The 17,956-nt window shown below is 43.2% G+C and overlaps 1 protein-coding gene across 7 annotated transcripts in view; it reads right to left on the bottom strand.

Moving 5' to 3' along the window:
• NBEA (neurobeachin) overlaps positions 1-17,956 on the bottom strand; it is an 892,011-nt gene that overhangs the window by 72,941 nt on the left and 801,114 nt on the right. For all 7 annotated transcript variants that reach the window (XM_049853455.1, XM_049853457.1, XM_049853456.1 and 4 more), the window contains one exon: positions 12,399-12,518. In XM_049853455.1, the coding sequence (XP_049709412.1) occupies positions 12,399-12,518 (120 nt within the window). The remainder of the gene's footprint in view (positions 1-12,398; positions 12,519-17,956) is intronic.

The following is a 17,956-nucleotide window of genomic DNA, read 5'->3' as shown; positions in this document are numbered from 1 at the left end:
CAACTCTGTGGATCACAACAAATTATGGATAACATTGCAAAGAATGGGAATGCTAGAACATTTAATTGTGCTCATAAGGAAACTGTACATAGATCAAGGGGCAGTTGTTCAAACAGAACAAGGGGATACTGCATGGTTTAAAGTCAGGAAAGGTGTGCATCAGTGTTGTATCCTTTCACCATACTTATTCAATCTGTATGCTGAGCAAATAATCTGAGAAGCTGGACTATACGAAGAATGGGGCATCAGGATTGGAGGAAGACTCATTAACAACCTGTGATATGCAGATAACACAGCCTTGCTTGCTGAAAGTGAAGAGGACTTGAAGCACTTACTGAGGAAGATCAAAGATCACAGCCTTCAGCGATCAACATAAAGGAAACAAAAATCTTCACAACTGGACCAATAAGCAACATAATGATAAACGGAGAAAAGATTGAAGTGGTCAAGGATTTCATTTTACTTGGATCCACAATTCATGAAAGCAACAGTCAAGAAATCAAAGGATTCATTGCATTGGGCAAATCTGCTGCAAAAGACCTCTTTAAAGTGTTAAAAAGCAAAGATGTCACCTTGAAGACCAAGGTGTGCCTGACTCCAGCCTGTTTTCAATCATCTCATATGCATCTGAAAGCTGGACAACGAATAAGGAAGACCGAAGAATTGATGCCTTTGAGTTGTGATCTTGGTGAAAAATATTGAATATACCATGGACTGCTAAAAGAATGAACAAATTTGTCTTGGAAGAAATACACCCAGAATGGTCCTTAGAAACAAGGATGTCAAGACCATGTTTTACATACCTTGGACATGTTATCAGGAGGGATCAGTCCCTGGTGAAGGACATGATGCTTGGTAAAGGAAAGGGTCAGCAAAAAAGTGGAAGGCCCTCAACGAGGCAGATTGACACAGTGGCTGCAATGGGCTCAAGTATAACAATAATTTTGAAGATGGTGCAGGACCATGTAGTGTTTCCTTCTGTTGTACATAGGGTCATTATGAGTTGGAACCACTGGATGGCACTTAACAACAACAACACGTTACCTTGAAACTCAGAGGGTACGCTGGCATCATAATTGGTAGACACCTGTCTGGCCCACCACAGGTGGCAGGATTTATTGTGGGGTGCCTTCCATTTGCTGACGTTGGGCACCTCTGGTTTTCCAACTATGACACACACACACACACACACAACAAACCTACTAGGGTTCCCTAACTATCATGCAGGAAACCATAAATATGCTTACAAGGCTTATCTAGCTGTACAAAAGAGACAAAAGTTTTATGCAGTCACACTTCCTGGATGCACCACCTCAATTTAAGCCTGATACCCCAGCTATTTTGCACCAATGAATGTTTCTTCCACTTCTCCCCATTACACAAGTCCCCACTGGAGGGCAGGAAATACTTTCAATGGGAAAAGCAGAGTTCCAAGAAGCCTGAGAGGCAGAAAATATGAGTGGGCAACCAAATATTCCACAGATTATGAAAGTGGTAAATGGTATTCTATATGACTTCACTCTTTTAATTTTCTGCATTGCAATTCTTTCTTTTTATTTATTCATTGTGACCCTACTATAATGAAAACTGCACACAGAAGGGACCTTGTCTATCTTGCCTTCTTGCTCACAACTCATTTACTAAGAATGGTGGTTGGCATATAATAGATACCTGATAGCTATCAGTGGAATGAACACATGAGTCAATGATTGCTATATGTTTATTACATCCTGAATTTCAGGAATGAAATAGAGATAAAATATATTGAAAGCAGTGCGTTTTTTTTTTTTAATAATTTTTATTATGGTTTAAGTGGAAGTTTACAAATCAAGTCAGTCTCTCACATAAAAACTTATATACACCTTGCTACATATTCCCCAATTACTCTCCTGTCCCCCATGAGACAGCCCGCTCCCTCCTTCCACTCTCTCTTTTCATGTCCATTTTGCCAACTTCTAAGCCCCTCTACCCTCCCATCTCCCCTTCAGGCAGGAGATGCCAACATTGTCTCAAGAGTCCACCAGCTCCAAGTAGCTCATGCCTCACCAGCATCCCTCTCCAACCCATTGTCCAGTCCAATCCATGTCTGACAAGTTGGCTTTGGGAATGGTTCCTGTTGTGGGCCAACAGAAGGTCTGGGGGCCAAGACCACCGGGGTCCTTCTAGTCTCAGTCAGAACATTAAGCCTGGTCTTTTTATGAGAATTTGGGGTCTGCATCCCACTGTTCTGTTCCCTCAGGGGTTCTGTGTTGTGTTCCCTGTCAGGGCAGTCATCGGTTGTAGCCAGGCACCATCTAGTTCTTCTAGTCTCAGGATGATGTAGTCTCTGGTTCATGTAGCGCTTTTTGTCTCTTGGGCTTGTTATTACCTTGTTTCCTTGGTTTTCTTCATTCTCCTTTGATCCAGGTGGGTTGAGACTCATTGATGCCTCTTAGATGGCTACTTGCTAGTATTTAAGACCCCAGACGCCACTCTTCAAAGTGGGATGCAGAATGTTTTCTTAATAGATTTTACTACGCCAATTGACTTAGATGTCCCCTGAAATCATGGTCCCCAAACCCCTGACCCTGCTTCACTGACCTTTGACGCATTCAGTTTATTCAGGAAACTGCTTTGCTTTGGTTTAGTCCAGTTGTGCTGACCTCCACTGTATTGAGTGTTGTCCTTCCCTTCACATAAAGTAGTTCTTGTCTACTATCTATTTAGTAAATACCCCTGAAAGCAGTGTTTTTTAGATTATGTTTGTTAAAGCAGGAATAGGAACCCTGGTAGCACAAAAGGTTAAGAGCTCAGCTGCCAACCAAAAGTTTGGTGGCTCAAACTGACCCAGCAGCTCTGTGGGAGAAAGACGTGGCAATCTGCTCCCATAAACAGTGCAGCCATGAAAACACTAGGGAGCAGTTCTACTCTGTCTCATGGGTTTGCCATGAGTCGTAATCAACTCGACGGCACCCAGCAACAACCAAGCAGAGGTACTTCAGATCTATCCAGTGAAGGTGGAGAGGAGGGAGGAACTGGGCAGGCAGAAAGTTTTGGGACTACCCCTTCTTCTACCAGAGAAATGCTACTTCATGTGCTCTGAAATCAGATAGATAAAGAGTTTAAATTCAGATTCCTTGCTAGTTTGGTTAAGTTTCTCAATCTTTTAAGATACCAGTTTCTTAAAGGAAAAATGCTGATAATCATAGCAGTTAAGTAATAGAGTAGATATGAAGATTAAATAAGGTACTGTGTGTAAAACAATGCATCCCATAGCTTTATGCAAAATACATTTTAGAAGCTATTCACACTATGGATTTTTTTTTTTTTCCTTAAGGATACCAAAAAACAAACAAAAAACAACCCACTGCCGTCAACTCGATTCTGGCTCATAGCGACCCTATAGGACAGAGTAGAACTGCCCTGTAGAGTTTCCAAGGAGTGCCTGATGGATTTGAACTGCCAACCTTTCGGTTAGCAGCTGTAGCACTTAACCACTACACTACCAGAGCTTCCTTTAAGGATACAAGTGAAAAAATTTACCGTTGATTTTACCCAGTGCTAAAGTGCACCCTCTAATTCAATGAAAAGTTGTATCACTTTAGACGGTTGTGTTTGCATCAAGACCTCTGTAGACAATTCAGATAACACAAGTGTTTTTTTTAAATCAAGTATTTGGACTAACTTCCATGTCACCTAAACTAGTCAGACATTTTTTATAAGTATTTGCACTTGGATTTCATGCTGTCTAATGCACACCAACTGAACTCAATGGTATAAACCAATCTGGAACTTATGCTTTCTTAGTTACTCATGCGGAATTTTCTCAGAGAAGGCTGCTGCAGTCCCTCCTGCCCCATGTGTCCCTTGGCTACTCGACACACCATCCTCCATCCAGAGGTGGAGTCCATTTCCTTCCCTGTGAATATGGCTGGTGCCTGGGCTGACAAATGCCACAATGGAACTGACACCGTGTAGCTTCCAGGCCCAAGACCTAAGTAGCCTCGCAGCGTCTGCTTTTGTTCCCGTAGAAGGCAGCTACCACACAGGGTAGAAAGATCACGTGGGGAGAGCAGGGCAGCCAGGCAGCTCCAGCTGTTCCCCAGTCTCGGAGGAGGCATGGGACATGTGAGGGGTGCTATCTTGGATCCTCCAGCCCAGTCCTGCCCAGCCATCCCAGCTGTCACCACGTGATGCCTATGCGCTGTTCCTGCTGAGTCCTATCTCCAATTGCACAGTCATGAACAAATGCTGGTTGTTATTTTTAAGTCACTAAGTTTCGGGGTGATTTGTTACACAGTGTTTGATAACTGAAAGAGAAATTAATAGCTGGAAATGCAGTGCTGCAGTAATAAAAACTGAAGACGTGTGATGTGGGCTTTGGGCCTGAGCACTAGGCAGGGCTTAGAAGGGGACGAGGAGACTGCAGGTGCGGTCCGGAAGAAGGGGAGAGAAAGTGCTACTGGAAGTGAGAGAAGAGTAACCTGGGTTTCACAGTGGAAAAATTAACCAGATAGTCTTCTCTTGGAATCTCAAAGGTAGAAAGGTATCTAATGAACCTGTGGCTCAGAGATTTCCAGGCTGAAAGGGATCAGTGGTTTCCACTACCACTGTATGAATAAAGTACTGCCAGGGCGAGATGAGCTAGGAAAGAAACTGTCCAGTTTTGAAGCTGCGTTTCAAGAAAGATAGGGGCTGAGGACAATCTCTCCAAACAGCAAAGGATTCTCAAGTAAGAAATAGTCCAGGGAGACAATCACGGCCAGGGGACAGCAAGTACTCTGCGGCCAAGGGTGAAGCTCAAACCGACAGTGAGGCCTAAACGCTTTCTATAAGAGCTCAGCAGCTTTAAGGGAGTGGCTTGCTAACCTTCTTGGTTACATAATAGTATTCTAAGAATCTCAAGGTCATTGTAAACAGCACCCTAACTCATATCCCAAAGCAGAGAGGAGCCTGTCTTGAAAGAATTTGTAGGTGTGGGTTTTGTCCAATGGCAGACAGTAATCTGATACACAGAAAGGCCACACATTTTTAAAGGAGGCTCTGGCCCTCAATCGACTACGATCAAGAAGTTGCTGAGAAAGCTGTTCAGCGGGACACAAGGACTATTTTTTTATGGAAAAGAACGGGTGATTCAGCGGGCAAAGCCAAGTACCCAGAGGATGAAGAACCAATGGAGAATGGTGGGTTAGGGAGCCATGCATGCCCGGATAGCATACCTGGGCCCAGTCAGTGGGCATTCCCTGCCCCCGAGTCCAGGAATCTGGGACACATGCCCGGCTGGATTTCAGAACTGCTATAATCCAGTGGCTGTGATGGACCCTCCACACCCCCTTTCTGAATGACTGTGTCTGAGGAGGCTAATCTGTTCCTGTCTGAGCACGGTATGCTGAGTGCACAAGGGACAGACAACTTCTCAGTTTCTAGGTCTCCAGACGAGGAACTGCTGCACTTTGTCTATATCTGGACCTGATGCAGATCATGGGCCACTAGACTCTGAGCCTGATACAATAACGGGATGGGACTTGTGAGCAAAACAAGCTGAGTATATTTTTTATGTAGGAGGAATATGAACAGTTGCACCCAGAGAACAGTTGTGTCCAGGCAGATTGCTTACAAAGATGGCCATCAACAACAGTCCCTCCAGCCTCCACATCTTTTTAAAATATGACTTTGTTCATTGTGACTATTAAGGTCATGTGTCAACTTGGCTGGGGCATGATTCTCAGTGGTTTGCAGTTATGATGTAGTCTGGCAGTCCTGTGATATTCTGATCACTTCCATGATGAGATTTGATATGATGTGATCACCTCCATGATAGGATCTGCTGTGAGTAGCCAGTCAGTTGAAAGGGGGTGTAGCCTGCATCAAATATAAGTGGACATTCTAGCAAGGCTCAAGGGTTTTCGCTAGCTCTGGATCCCGCAGCTGGCTCCTGTTTGTCTGACCTATGGTTCTTGGGACTTAAGCTAGCAGCTTACCTGTGGTCTCATCTGCTGATCTTGGGATTAGTTGATCTTTGCAGCCTGTGAGCAAGATCCCTCAACTCTGACCTGCCAATCTTGGGTTCGCCATTCCCTGTGGCTATGTGAGTCAGGAGAAAACTCTATCCCAACCCATGGACTTGGGATGTGCCAGCCTCTACAACCGAATGTGCCATTTCCTTGATATAAGCCTCTCTCTATATATATTTATACACTTTGCTGGTTTTGCTTCTCTAGAGAGCTCAGCCTAAGACATCCAGTCCCTGGAGAGGGACATCATGCTTGGTAAAGTAGAGGGTTAGCAAACAAGGGGAAGACCCTCAACGAGATGGATTGACACAGTGGCTGCAACAATGGGCTCAAGCATAACAATGACTGTGAGGGTGGCACAGAACCGGGCAGTGTTTCGTTCTGTTGTACATAGGGTCGCTATGAGTTGGAACCATGTCAATGGCACCTAACAACAGAGTGCATTTTTCCTCTCTCTTAATCTGGGTGGCCCTGTGACTTTCTCTGACCAAGAAAACGCTGTGGAAGCGACCCTATGTGACCTCTGAGCCTTAAGTGGACTTGCAGCCTTCTTCTTCTCCTTTGGTGCTCTTGGAAGCCAGGTGTTATATAAAGAGAGAGGGAACTCCCAGCTCCCAGGTGTTCCGGTTGTCCTAAGTAAGGCCCCAGACCTATGAGTGAAGCCATCTTGAATTTTCCGGGTCCAGATGAGCCACTCCAGGCGATATGCCACGGATCAGGGTCAAGCTCTACCTGACGAGCGCTGCTGCAACTGCAAAAGCATGAGGAAGTAAGTGGTGGCGGTTGTTTTTCCAGCCACTAAGTTCTGGATGGTTTGTTATAAAGCAGGAAATGACTAAAGTGTAACCGGATTAATCACTTCAAAATAGCTAAACTAGCTGGACGTGATTATGATCATACAGAAGAATTAGGAGATTTACCATCTAACGGATAAAGCACTGGAAACAAGTGAACCGACCTCAAGCCACTTCTGGCTGCCTCCTTGCTGCTGGGTGAATGTAGGTTCGTCACACAATAGCTCTAAGCCTCCTTCACAAAACAGAGATACTGATGGCCACCTCACGGGACAACCCACAACAAAGGGCATCTGAAAGCCACCAAGGCTATTGCACAGGGAGGGGTCCGGCCACGCTCGTCTGGGGCTCTGCTTTGCCCACCTGGCACTAGCTGGCCTACCTCAGACGGGCTGTGCTGCCTGTTCTCTTCCCGCTGGTGGCCTTCTGGTCACAGGCGTCTTTTTGAGAGAGTACAAGGGGTCTAAAATTTTTTAAACGGAAAACGGTGCAAAAAGTCACCAAATATTGTTAGAGAAATGGCAAAATGCATACTATAACAGGCATTCTGTGTCGGTAAATGCAATCTCTAGTTCATGTTAATGGCTACACAGAAGTCCCATGGTGCAGTTAGTGGTGTTATATGCCTTCTGTCTCTAATAAGAAAATATCCTCAAACACAATTTCTAATTTACAAGCTTATGACAAGTTCAAGATGCTGAGAAATTGGACTTGAAAGTATGTCTTAGCATGATAGAAGACCACTATTAACACTCTCATAATTGTATACCTATGGCATCATCTGACATTTCAGTTTAATATATTTTGCTGAGAGAGTACACCATTTTATGGCTTCCTAGTGAAATCAAATCCAACCCAGACGTTTTCACTTTTCTAATATAATTCACTCCAAGGTTTTAAAGCTGCCATCTCTTTTCTTTCTTTATTCCAGAAGATTGATCCCCTGGCATTCGTTAATTCCACCAGAGCTCGTAATGGACCAGTGAGTCAGCGGTGAGCCCCTCGGTGAGCTGTACTCATTTACACTGTGTCACCTTAATGGCATTTTGTCAAGGCTACCTTTTCTGACATCTACATAGCTATACAGAAAGTAACATAACAACTTTTGAAGGTATTAAGGAAAATTAGGGTAAGAACTTGAGTAAGTTGAACGTCATTGTTACCAAGACTATATGCCAGAGGAGAGAAATTTAAAAATAATAATATTAAATTAAGGACTAACTGGTCTGCCTTAGCTCAGGAGGCCTCCCCCCTGAAAGGTCATCGCACAAACACTCCTTCCTTGCTCAGCTTGTAGTCATTACCACAGGAAGAGGCTGACAATACAGAGAGACGGAGTGCAGCCACCTAGTCTTCCCAGCTGTCTCGAGTGACTGTTGGGCTAAGTTAGCGGATACTGCAGAGATGCTTCTCTGAAAATGGAAACATATTTCCTTACAAATATATCAAATGCATATTTTAACAGCTTAATATGGATAAGAAATAAAAAAATCTTAGCTTTTTACACATAATTTGAAAAACTATTGTTTTAATATCTTCTTCCCTGCTAAATCTGCTGTCATTACAAGAAAGAAAAAAATAGTACATACTTTAAACAATATATTTAAACAAGAATTTAGAAACTCTCAAGTCACCACCAGTGTTACCAAAAAACCTATCTTCTCTCTAAGTTGAGGGCTCAGGTTAGGTTAGTTAGGCTTAGGGTTAGGGCAAGAGTTAGGGTTAGGGTTAGGGTTAAGGCTATGTTTAAGGTTAGGGTTGATGTTAGGGCTAGTTCTGAGTCTAGGGCTAGGGTTTGGTTAGGGGTAGGGCGAGGTTTATGGCTAGAATTAGAATGCTAACCTTAAACCATATGACTACAAGGACCCAAATCTGGATGCTATAAAGGGAGGCAGAAAATGCACACAGAGGCACAAAAACAAAACCGAAGCACGGCAGAGCTGAGAGACTGAGAAACAGCACTCGCATCGACACTTTCAGCAATTTCAAAGATCTTTTTTTCAAATCAAGCAAAAGACAACTCAACTGACAAATGGGCAAATGAAATGAATCAGTTTTCAGAACAACAAATGTATAAAAAAGACCTGATTCATTCATAGTTAAAGGAATTCAAGCAACAACAAAGAGACTCCATTTTTCACGTATCAGATTTTGCAAGGGTTGCAACGTTCCTCCCCACAGTGATGGTGAGGGCAGGCGCTCGCACACTGAGCCAGGGCGTGAATTACCTTTGTGGATGATGACTTAGCGATATCGTTCAGAGTTACTAATTTGCACAGCCTTTTCCCTTAGAAGGAATTACTCTTCACATGTCTACACAAAGGTCACCAACAGCTCACAGCAGACTTGTGTTTAAAAGCAAAAATCAGAAAGACGAACGACTCAAGAGGAGGGTGTGTAAATAAATGATCGAACAGCAAAAACTGGAACCTATGTAAGGTGGGAACCTGTCAGAGAAGGAAGGCTCACTGGGTGTTTATGAGGTAAGGCTACGCCCTGTCAAAGGTGGAAAACGTGTGAGACCCAGCAAAACAAGACAGTCCCGGCGAGTTCCGGCTCTGCACAGGTCTCGCTATGCATGTATGCCGCTTGCAGCCTTTAAAGGGGCAGCTCTGCAAGGAAAGCCATTCAAGATACATTCTGTAGCATGGAAGGTCCCACACGGGGGCAGGCAGCTGAAGATCACAACGTTCTGTGCAGTGCCAAGCTGGGGAAATGAGCTGCTCATAAACTAAGCCTCGGGGGAACAGAAAGTACCTGTTTATCTTCAGCACAGCTGCTTGAGCATAAAAAATAGCAAACCTTCCTACTTATTCATAACCACGACTCCATCGTTCTCTAAGATTTGACCCCAGAAGCCAGAGAAGCACAATTATTAACAAAATATTGTCAAAGTTTCTGAAAATTTTCTGAAAAGTAAAACTGCCATGAAAATTCCTAGCAGTTTTAGAGGGGAAAGCCTGGTCTAGGATGCTGGCCATGAGGACGGAAATGCTACCTGCCTGGACTCTCTTGGGTGTGAGATATTTGGTGTATTTGGTGGCGAAAAGCATCAAAAAAATTCTCAAGATAGAAAGTAGAGATTGAAGCTGCACCTGTATATACATAATTTAGAAGGACTGAACAAAATGTGTGTGCGCAAACATGTGAGGGTGGATCCCAGAATTAAGGTGAAAAGCCAATTTTATCTTTGTGATGATGGCACGTAACAGTGACCAGGCATTTTCACTCGGAATACCTCGATATAATATGGACCTCGCTCTGAATTTGGTTATGTTACTTTGGACTTGTTTTCAGGAGAGATCAGTCCCTGGAGAAGGACTTCATGCTTGGTAGAGTAGAGGTTCATTGAAAAACAAGAAGACCCTCGATGAGATGGATTGACACAGTGGCCGCAACAGTGGGCTCAAGCATAACAATGATTGTGAGGATGGTGCAGGACCGCGCAGTGTTTTGTTCTGTTGTACACAGGGTCGCTATGAGTCGGAATCGACTCAACCGCATCTAAAAACAGCTCTGAATTAAGATATAATCTTAGATGTGATACCAAAACCAAAACTAAACCTACTGCTGTAGACTTAATTCCGACTTATAGAGGCCCTATTGGACAGAAAAGAACTGCCCTGTAGGGTTTCCAAGGAGTGACTGGTGGATTAGAACTGCCCACCATTTGGTTAGCAGCTAGATGTTATAGGAAGCATTGAATTATAGATTCAAAAAAAAAAAGCTATCACCAAGCTGACTCCAACCCTTGGTGACCCCGTGTATACCCTTGGCGGCCCCGCGTGTACCCGTGGCGGCCCCGCGTGTACCCTTGGCGGCCCCGCGTGTACCCTTGGTGACCCCACGTGTGTCAGAGTAAAACCGTGGCCGCAGGCTTTTCAGTGGCTGATTTTTTGGAAGCAGATCACGAGGGCTTTCTTCTGAGGAGCTTCTGGGTGTGCCTGAACCTACAATCTTTCAGTTAGCAGCTGATCTTGTTAACTGTTCACACCACTCAGGGACTCCAAATTATAGATAAGGATATTTAATTCACATACTTATGAGTTATTTATTGGACATATCTAATGAATATGGTGCTAACTCCAGATGCTATTATTCAACGTAAGCCTATGGGCTCCTATTTCCTTGTTAATTCTCAAAGCATTATAAAGTAAGAATTGGCTCCTTCCCTGATTTCACTGATATCCCACAAATCCCCTCACTGTCAAGTTGATTCCAACTCATGGTAACCCCACAGCATGGAGCAGAACCGCCTCACAGGGTCTCCAAGGTTGTAATCTTTATGCAGGCAGACTGCGACACCTTTCTCCCACGGTGCGCCTGGTGCGTTCGAACCACCAACTCTTTGGTTAGCAGCATCAACGTAAATGACGGTTTATGGATATACCAGAGTTTAACTCCTCAGGGAAGTTGTAAGACTGTGAGAAGAAAAATGTGGGTCATCTGAGTTTAATATACCCATGATGTGTGTTAGATTCTCCTACTTTTTTCCAAAGGTGAATACATTGTTTGTATAAATTCATATTCCTTTACGTAAACGCTGATGGCTCTGCGTAAAACACACAGGTATGCTACAGTCTACTTGGATCCATTTACTTTGTTGTCTGCTTTGAAAAAGAACTGAACAAAAGTTGTTTTACTTACCCAATTTTCTTATAGTTTAGCAGCACTGTAACTGCTTTTTAAAAATGGTTTGCAATAGATAAGCACAGATATGTAATGACAATCTTGACTCAAATTCATTGTCTTTCATTGGCTTAAGTAAGACCCTGAGTGGAGTGATGCCATGACTTTTCATAGCCAGTCTGGATGACAGTGAGGGGAAAATTCTCTTTGATGAAAAAAGGCTTCAAATAAGAAAGACATATACCTATGCATTAACCCAGTCCTGTAATCTTATTTTCAGGGAAAAAAATGAGAAAAATCGGAGGATTAATGTATGTTATTGTTTTGAATATAACCACTTTCTTTTTGCGAGAGTCTAGGTAAATGAATAACTGATCTTTGTATTTAGCTAAGTAGTACCAACTATAAAATGACTCTCCTCTCCGGCTATTCCAGGATATTGTGTGTGTGTTGGTTTAATCTAACGTGTATTGATGTATATTATTCCCAGGCACAGTCAAGAAAAAGCGAAGGCTTTACAGAAAAGCCTACATTTTAAATGGGTCTTGTCATTAATGCTTTATTAATTGCCCCGGGCTATGCAAACCCAAAGCCGTGCAAGCTATAACAATATGACATTTTAAGGTCAAATCCAATTCCTGCTGTGTTTTATGGAATGGGCCAAATATTGAGTTAACAGCAGGAAAGGCAGTTTATAGGCTTTTCGCTCCATCTCCTGATTATTCGATCTAAATTAGAAAGGGATTTTTTGAAAGAACTAAAACACCTTAACAGAGTAGTACAAAATAAAAGAATCTTGAATCATTTTCTACGATGTTCAAAATTATTCCGTAGTTTCCTGTTAGGTTAGACTTATCATATAAGCAGAAAATATTACAGAAGAAAACTGCAGCATAAAATGCCTTACACACTCACTTGAATAAAAATATCAAAATTTACACATTTTGGAATTCAATTGATATCCACAAATGAAAGAGCCTACCTTTACATCAGAAGTGTCCCTCTGACTAGTTCTCCAAGATCTTGAAACCGACGAGAAGGTTCGATCAGGATGGTCGAATTTCCCACCATTTGCATTGAGGAAGAAGGTCGTAAAGGGTTCCTACGCAGAGAACAGAAGCAGAAGTTGGGTCATTCTGCACACAGCTGCCCTTGTTCCTCAGTAGAGTCGGACCACCTCTGAAGCCCCCGCGAGGTGGGACCAGCACAGGGTCCTGGACACATGCAGCGTGGGCCTGCCCAGGCCACTGTGGGCGCCCGCTCTGCAGCCTCGGCTGGTCTGCGCTTCTCAGGCTTCGTGCTCCTTAGCTACAAAATTGACAGGCCTAACGGTCTGTGATTTTATGAAAAATGATTTTCCATTATTGTCAGTTTATAAATCAGATTTTATTTCTAATATTTAAGGCCATGCATGGTGCAATGGTTAAGTGCTCAGCTGCTACCTGGAAGGTTGGTGGTTTAAACCTACCAGTGTCTCCACAGGAGAAAGACCTGGTGACCTGCTCCTGTAAAGATTACAGCCTGGGAAATCCCACGGAGCAGTTCGATGCTATGAGTCGGAGTCGGCTCGATGGCACACAACACACCAGAAAAACTGAACTCTTGGCTGTGGAGTGGATTCCGACTCATGGCGACCTCATCTGTTACAGAGTAGAATTGCTCCGTAAGGTTTTCTAGGCTGTAATCTGTACGGACACGGGTTGCCAGGCCTTTCTTCTACAGTGGTGCTGGGTTGGCTCCAACCACCAACCTTTCAGTTAGCAGTTGAGTGCAAACCGTTTGCACCACTGAGGAACCTTGATTTTATGATAAAAGGTTTTGCGTTATTGTCAATTTATAACTCAGGTTTTCTTGCTAATATTTAAGCAGAAAGTAGGAAAGTTACTGGAATACCGTTCACAGTTGTGTGGAATTAGGTATGGAAGGCCCATTGCAAACCACCTGTGAAAGCCTGCTGAAGTATTAGTACCACATTATGGTCTGATGGCTTTTTTAAAAAATCCAAATCACTTCTTAAAATCCTTCAATGGCTCTTCAGAGCTCTCAGGAAAAAGTCTAAACTACTGGCTTACAAGACTCCCTGTGATCTGAACCTGCTTAACGGCTCACCTGTATCTCTTACCCCCTTTGTGTCTCACCCCACACTTCTCCCACTTCTTGTCTGCCGTGTGTGGTGTTCCTTCTGCCTGGTACACTGACCCCTCCCACACTATTCTCACCTGCCCCCGTTTTATCCTGTAAGTCTCAGCCAAGATGTCCTTTTCTCCTGGAAGACTTTCTGTGATTTGCCAGTGCTCTCCAGTGCTCAAATGCTGTTGTTGCTGGGCTCAAACCACCAACATTTAGGTTATAGTTGAACACGAACCATTTGTACCAGCCTGGGACCTTGCTCTTTCTTTAAAGGAAACCAAAAAAACCAGTCCACTCCTGTCAAGTTGATTCTGACTCATGGCAACCCCACGTGACAGCAGAACTGCTCCACAGAGTTTTCAAGGCTGTAATCTTTATGGGAGCAGATTGCCAGGTCTTTCTCCTGAGGAGCCGTTGGTGGGTTGAAAATGGCCAACCTTTCAGTTAGCAACCAACCACTTAACCATCGCACCAGGAGGGCTCTTAATAGCAACCTGTATTTCCTCAAACACAGCACTGAAGCAGTTATCACACAGTTTCCTAACTGGTTAACTTGTCCATATTCCTGACTAGACAGGCAAACTCCAAGTCTATCTTATTCACTGTTTTATCTCCAACACTTAGACAACTCCTAGTACACAGAAGTGGTTCAATGTATAATCTACCAAATGAATGAATGAAATAAACAAGTCAAATGAGACAAACTCTTCAAACCCTGCCAGCACTATGACTATGCCCTCAGGTTAACACTGTGTCTGTCATGCGGTTCCCAGAGCATGAAACCTAGAAATAACTTCTTCAGGAGCTCCTAATGCATTTAATTTTGATGCTATTTCTGCAGTTTTCATTTTTGGGAGGGAAGCACTCTTTTTAAATAATTTTTATTGTGCTTTAAGTGAAAGTTTACTAATCAAGTCAGTCTCTCACTAAAAACCCACATACACCTTGCTACACACCCACAAATACTCTCCCCCTAATGAGACAGCCTGCTCTCTCCCTCCACTCTCCCTTTTTGTGTCCATTTCGCCAGCTTCTAACCCCCTCCACCCTCTCATCTCCCCTCCAGACTGGAGATGCCAACATAGTCTCAAGTGTCCACTTGGTCCAAGAAGCTCACTCCTCACCAGCATCCCTCTCCAACGCATTGTCCAGTCCAATCCATGTCTGAAGAGTTGGCTTCGGGAATGGTTCCTGTCCTGGGCCAACAGAAGGTCTGGGGGCCATGACCACCGGGGTCCTTCCAGTCTCAGTCAGACCATTAAGTCTGGTCTTATGAGAATTTGGGGTCTGCATCCCACTGGTCTCCTGCTCCCTCAGGGGTTCTCTGTTGTGTTCCCTGTCAGGGCAGTCATCGGTTGTAGCCAGGCACCATCTAGTTCTTCTGGTCTCAGGATGATGTAGTCCCTTTCTGTCTCTTGGGCTCATAATCACCTCATATCCTTGGTGTTCTTCATTCTACTTTGATCCAGGTGGGTTGAGACCCATTGATGCATCTTAGATGGCTGCTTGCTAGCGTTTAAGACCCCAGACGCCACTCTTCAAAGCAGGATGCAGAATGTTTTCTTAATAGATTTTATTATGCCAATTGACTTAGATGTCCCCTGAAACCATGGTCCCCAGACCCCTGCCCCTGCTACGCTGGCCTTCAAAGCATTCAATTTATTCAGGAAACTTCTTTGCTTTTGGTTTAGTCCAATTGGAAGCACTCTTTTTGACGTCATTAAATTCTATTCCAAAATTAAAAGGATTAACTAGCCTTCATTTTTATTAAAGATTTCTCAGGTAAATACAAGAATGTTTTTGTTGGGTACAGCTGAGTTGGTTCTGACTCATAGGGACCCCGTGGTGTGACAGAGTAGAACTGGCCTGTAGGGTCTTCTAGGCTGTCATCTTTATGGGAGCGGATTGCCAGGTCTTTCTCCGATGGAGCTGCTGGTGGATTTGAACTACTGACCTTTTGGTTAGCAGCTGAGCACTTAACCATTGCGCCACCAGGGTTCCTTGAGTACAAGAATAGCAAAGATAAGCGTATTTCCTTTTCCATAATTCATAACTTCTAAGTCTAGAATGACTGTATCACTCATTCAAAAATGTTAAGAACTCTATACGACATTTCCCTAAATACTTCAGATTTTATTTTTTTCAGAATTTGATCTCTGTTAATATTTACACACGCAGAAAGCATTATTTTGTGCCTTTAAACTCCCTTCTTGTCACTAGCCATAGGGTCGACTGCTGCACAACAGCTCACAAATATCACTGGTCCTCAATCTCCTCCTACGATTTGGTTGTGCTATTGTATTGCTGCTGTTGTTGTTAGCTGCCCTTGGCTCATGGTGACCCCATGCACAATGGAAAGAAAAGCTGCTGGTCCTGTGCTATGGCTTCACCAATTTTATAAGTTTACAATGCATTGCCAATATTCCCTGTTCAGTGGCGAATGACAGAAAAGTGTGAGGGAAGAGATGAAACCCAGATGGCTGTAACAGTACAGGGGCCACGTGGGAGCATTACTGCTTCACCTGGAAATCAGACATGCATCCAGGAAGTCCATCTTGCTGTTTAAGATTTTAAGTGACATGAGAGACAAAGAGATGTCACCCAAACTAAGTTAGGAGGAAAAAAACATGCGATTGTTCTCAACAATTAATTTGCTTTGAAGACTTTTAATTCACTTTAAACATGTGTGTATCTGATCACTAAATTAAATTAATTAAAATGGCAATACAGAAATTCTAAAGTTAGCAATGGTAAATTGAAACATGGCAGTTCTAAGTGTGGATCTTGGTGGGTTGTCCACCCATCCTGGGCAAGTGACTTGACCTCTCAGTTACAAAATTGTGTCTCAGTTCCTTTATCTACTTAAACTGAGGATGAAAAAAGCTTGTGGGTCATTATGGGAATTAAATAAAATTGAATAAAATAAGACAGAGAAAGCTCAAAAGTGTCTTGTCTGACACAGCGTTAAGAGCAATGGCTGCCAGCTGTATACGCTGAGCCAGCTGTGTACTGCTGAACTCCCCCACACTGCAGTTCACAGGCTCTTCAACCTGACTTTGTGCCTTCAGGCCTCACTCATCTCCACGACCCCAACACCAAGCACGGGGCTTGGCTCACAGTTAAAAAAAATAAATGCGTGTTGAACGTAAGTAAACACATCAGGTACCGTTGGGGGATGGGATAGGGATCAGTCAGAGTGGAACAGTCTTGAATATGACATAAATATAGTCTTTTTTTTTTTTTAATATAATAAAAAATAGTCTTTTCTATGCTTAACCACTGGTAGATGTTTGACCAAATAGTTCTACCTTCAGAATTCTCATTATTCTAGGATGCTGGCTTGGTATAAGGCATTTCTTTCTTCTCTGCAGGCAAGGGACACCAATTATTTTGCAGAGATCAGCCTTGTCTCCGTGTTTTATAACCTACGAAGCAGATGTGAGCGAAGGCTCATTTACACATGCAAAGCCTACCTTCCAGTCATCAAACACTAAATCTGATCTCTACCCTGACCTAAATTATAAATGTTTTCTGTTTTTTAACCCTTAACAAAGATTTGCCAAGAATAGCTCTGATGGGCATAGTGAAGACACCTTAACTAAGATTAAAAAAAATAAAAATTTGTTTCACCAGGTTTATAAATCTGGTGGAACCTAAAAGTTGAGAATATTGAAGAATTCCTCATTTCACTGTTTTAAGTAGCCTTTAAAAAGATCTGATTAACAGCTGTTCTAGGGTCACATACTGTATTACTGACATATTGTCTCTTTATTCCTCAAGGCCTCCAGTGGCCACTGTTGTGGAGTGCTAATAGAAATTGACAACCTATTTGTTTATAAGTGAGTATTGATCTTCCGAGCTCTGATTTCCGTGGAGATGACTTTTTCCGTGTATCTCCCTGTCCCCTTCGAGGCACAGTGCAAGGCCGCTGTTTTTTCACTGCACTCATGCCTGGCTGACATAGAGGGTCAAGCATTACGTTAGCCTTCAGGAACTCTTCCAGAAATTAAAATGACCACACCCTTTGGACTTTAAAAACTGAGGGTTAGGCCCGTGAATATAGATGGCAATGGCAGACGTCATGCTCCTAACATCCTTCTTCCCACAATCACTCCCAACAACCTTCCTTGCCTTTAGGTGATCACAGATCAGTTAATCCCATCCGGGGCAGTCCAACACCGTTTCCCTGTCCTCCTCTTCCCTTTACCCAACTTCTCTATGCTTTTGTGTTACAGGATTCTCGCTTAGTCATCTCATAAAAGTCTTCTCAAGTCCCTCTCCTCTTTAGTTGTCTTCTTTTCCTTTTCTTTAACCCATGTGAAAGTCAAATGCAAACCCCGTCCATCATAAGAGATAGGGCTTGGAACATAACTAGATCAAAGAAAGAAAGAATGTATATCTTGAAGCGAT

The sequence above is a fragment of the Elephas maximus genome, chromosome 14 (genome assembly GCF_024166365.1).
Source record: "Elephas maximus indicus isolate mEleMax1 chromosome 14, mEleMax1 primary haplotype, whole genome shotgun sequence".
Lineage (NCBI taxonomy): Eukaryota > Metazoa > Chordata > Mammalia > Proboscidea > Elephantidae > Elephas > Elephas maximus.
Note: the sequence above shows the minus strand (reverse complement) of the source record. Positions and strands in the feature narration are given on the sequence as shown.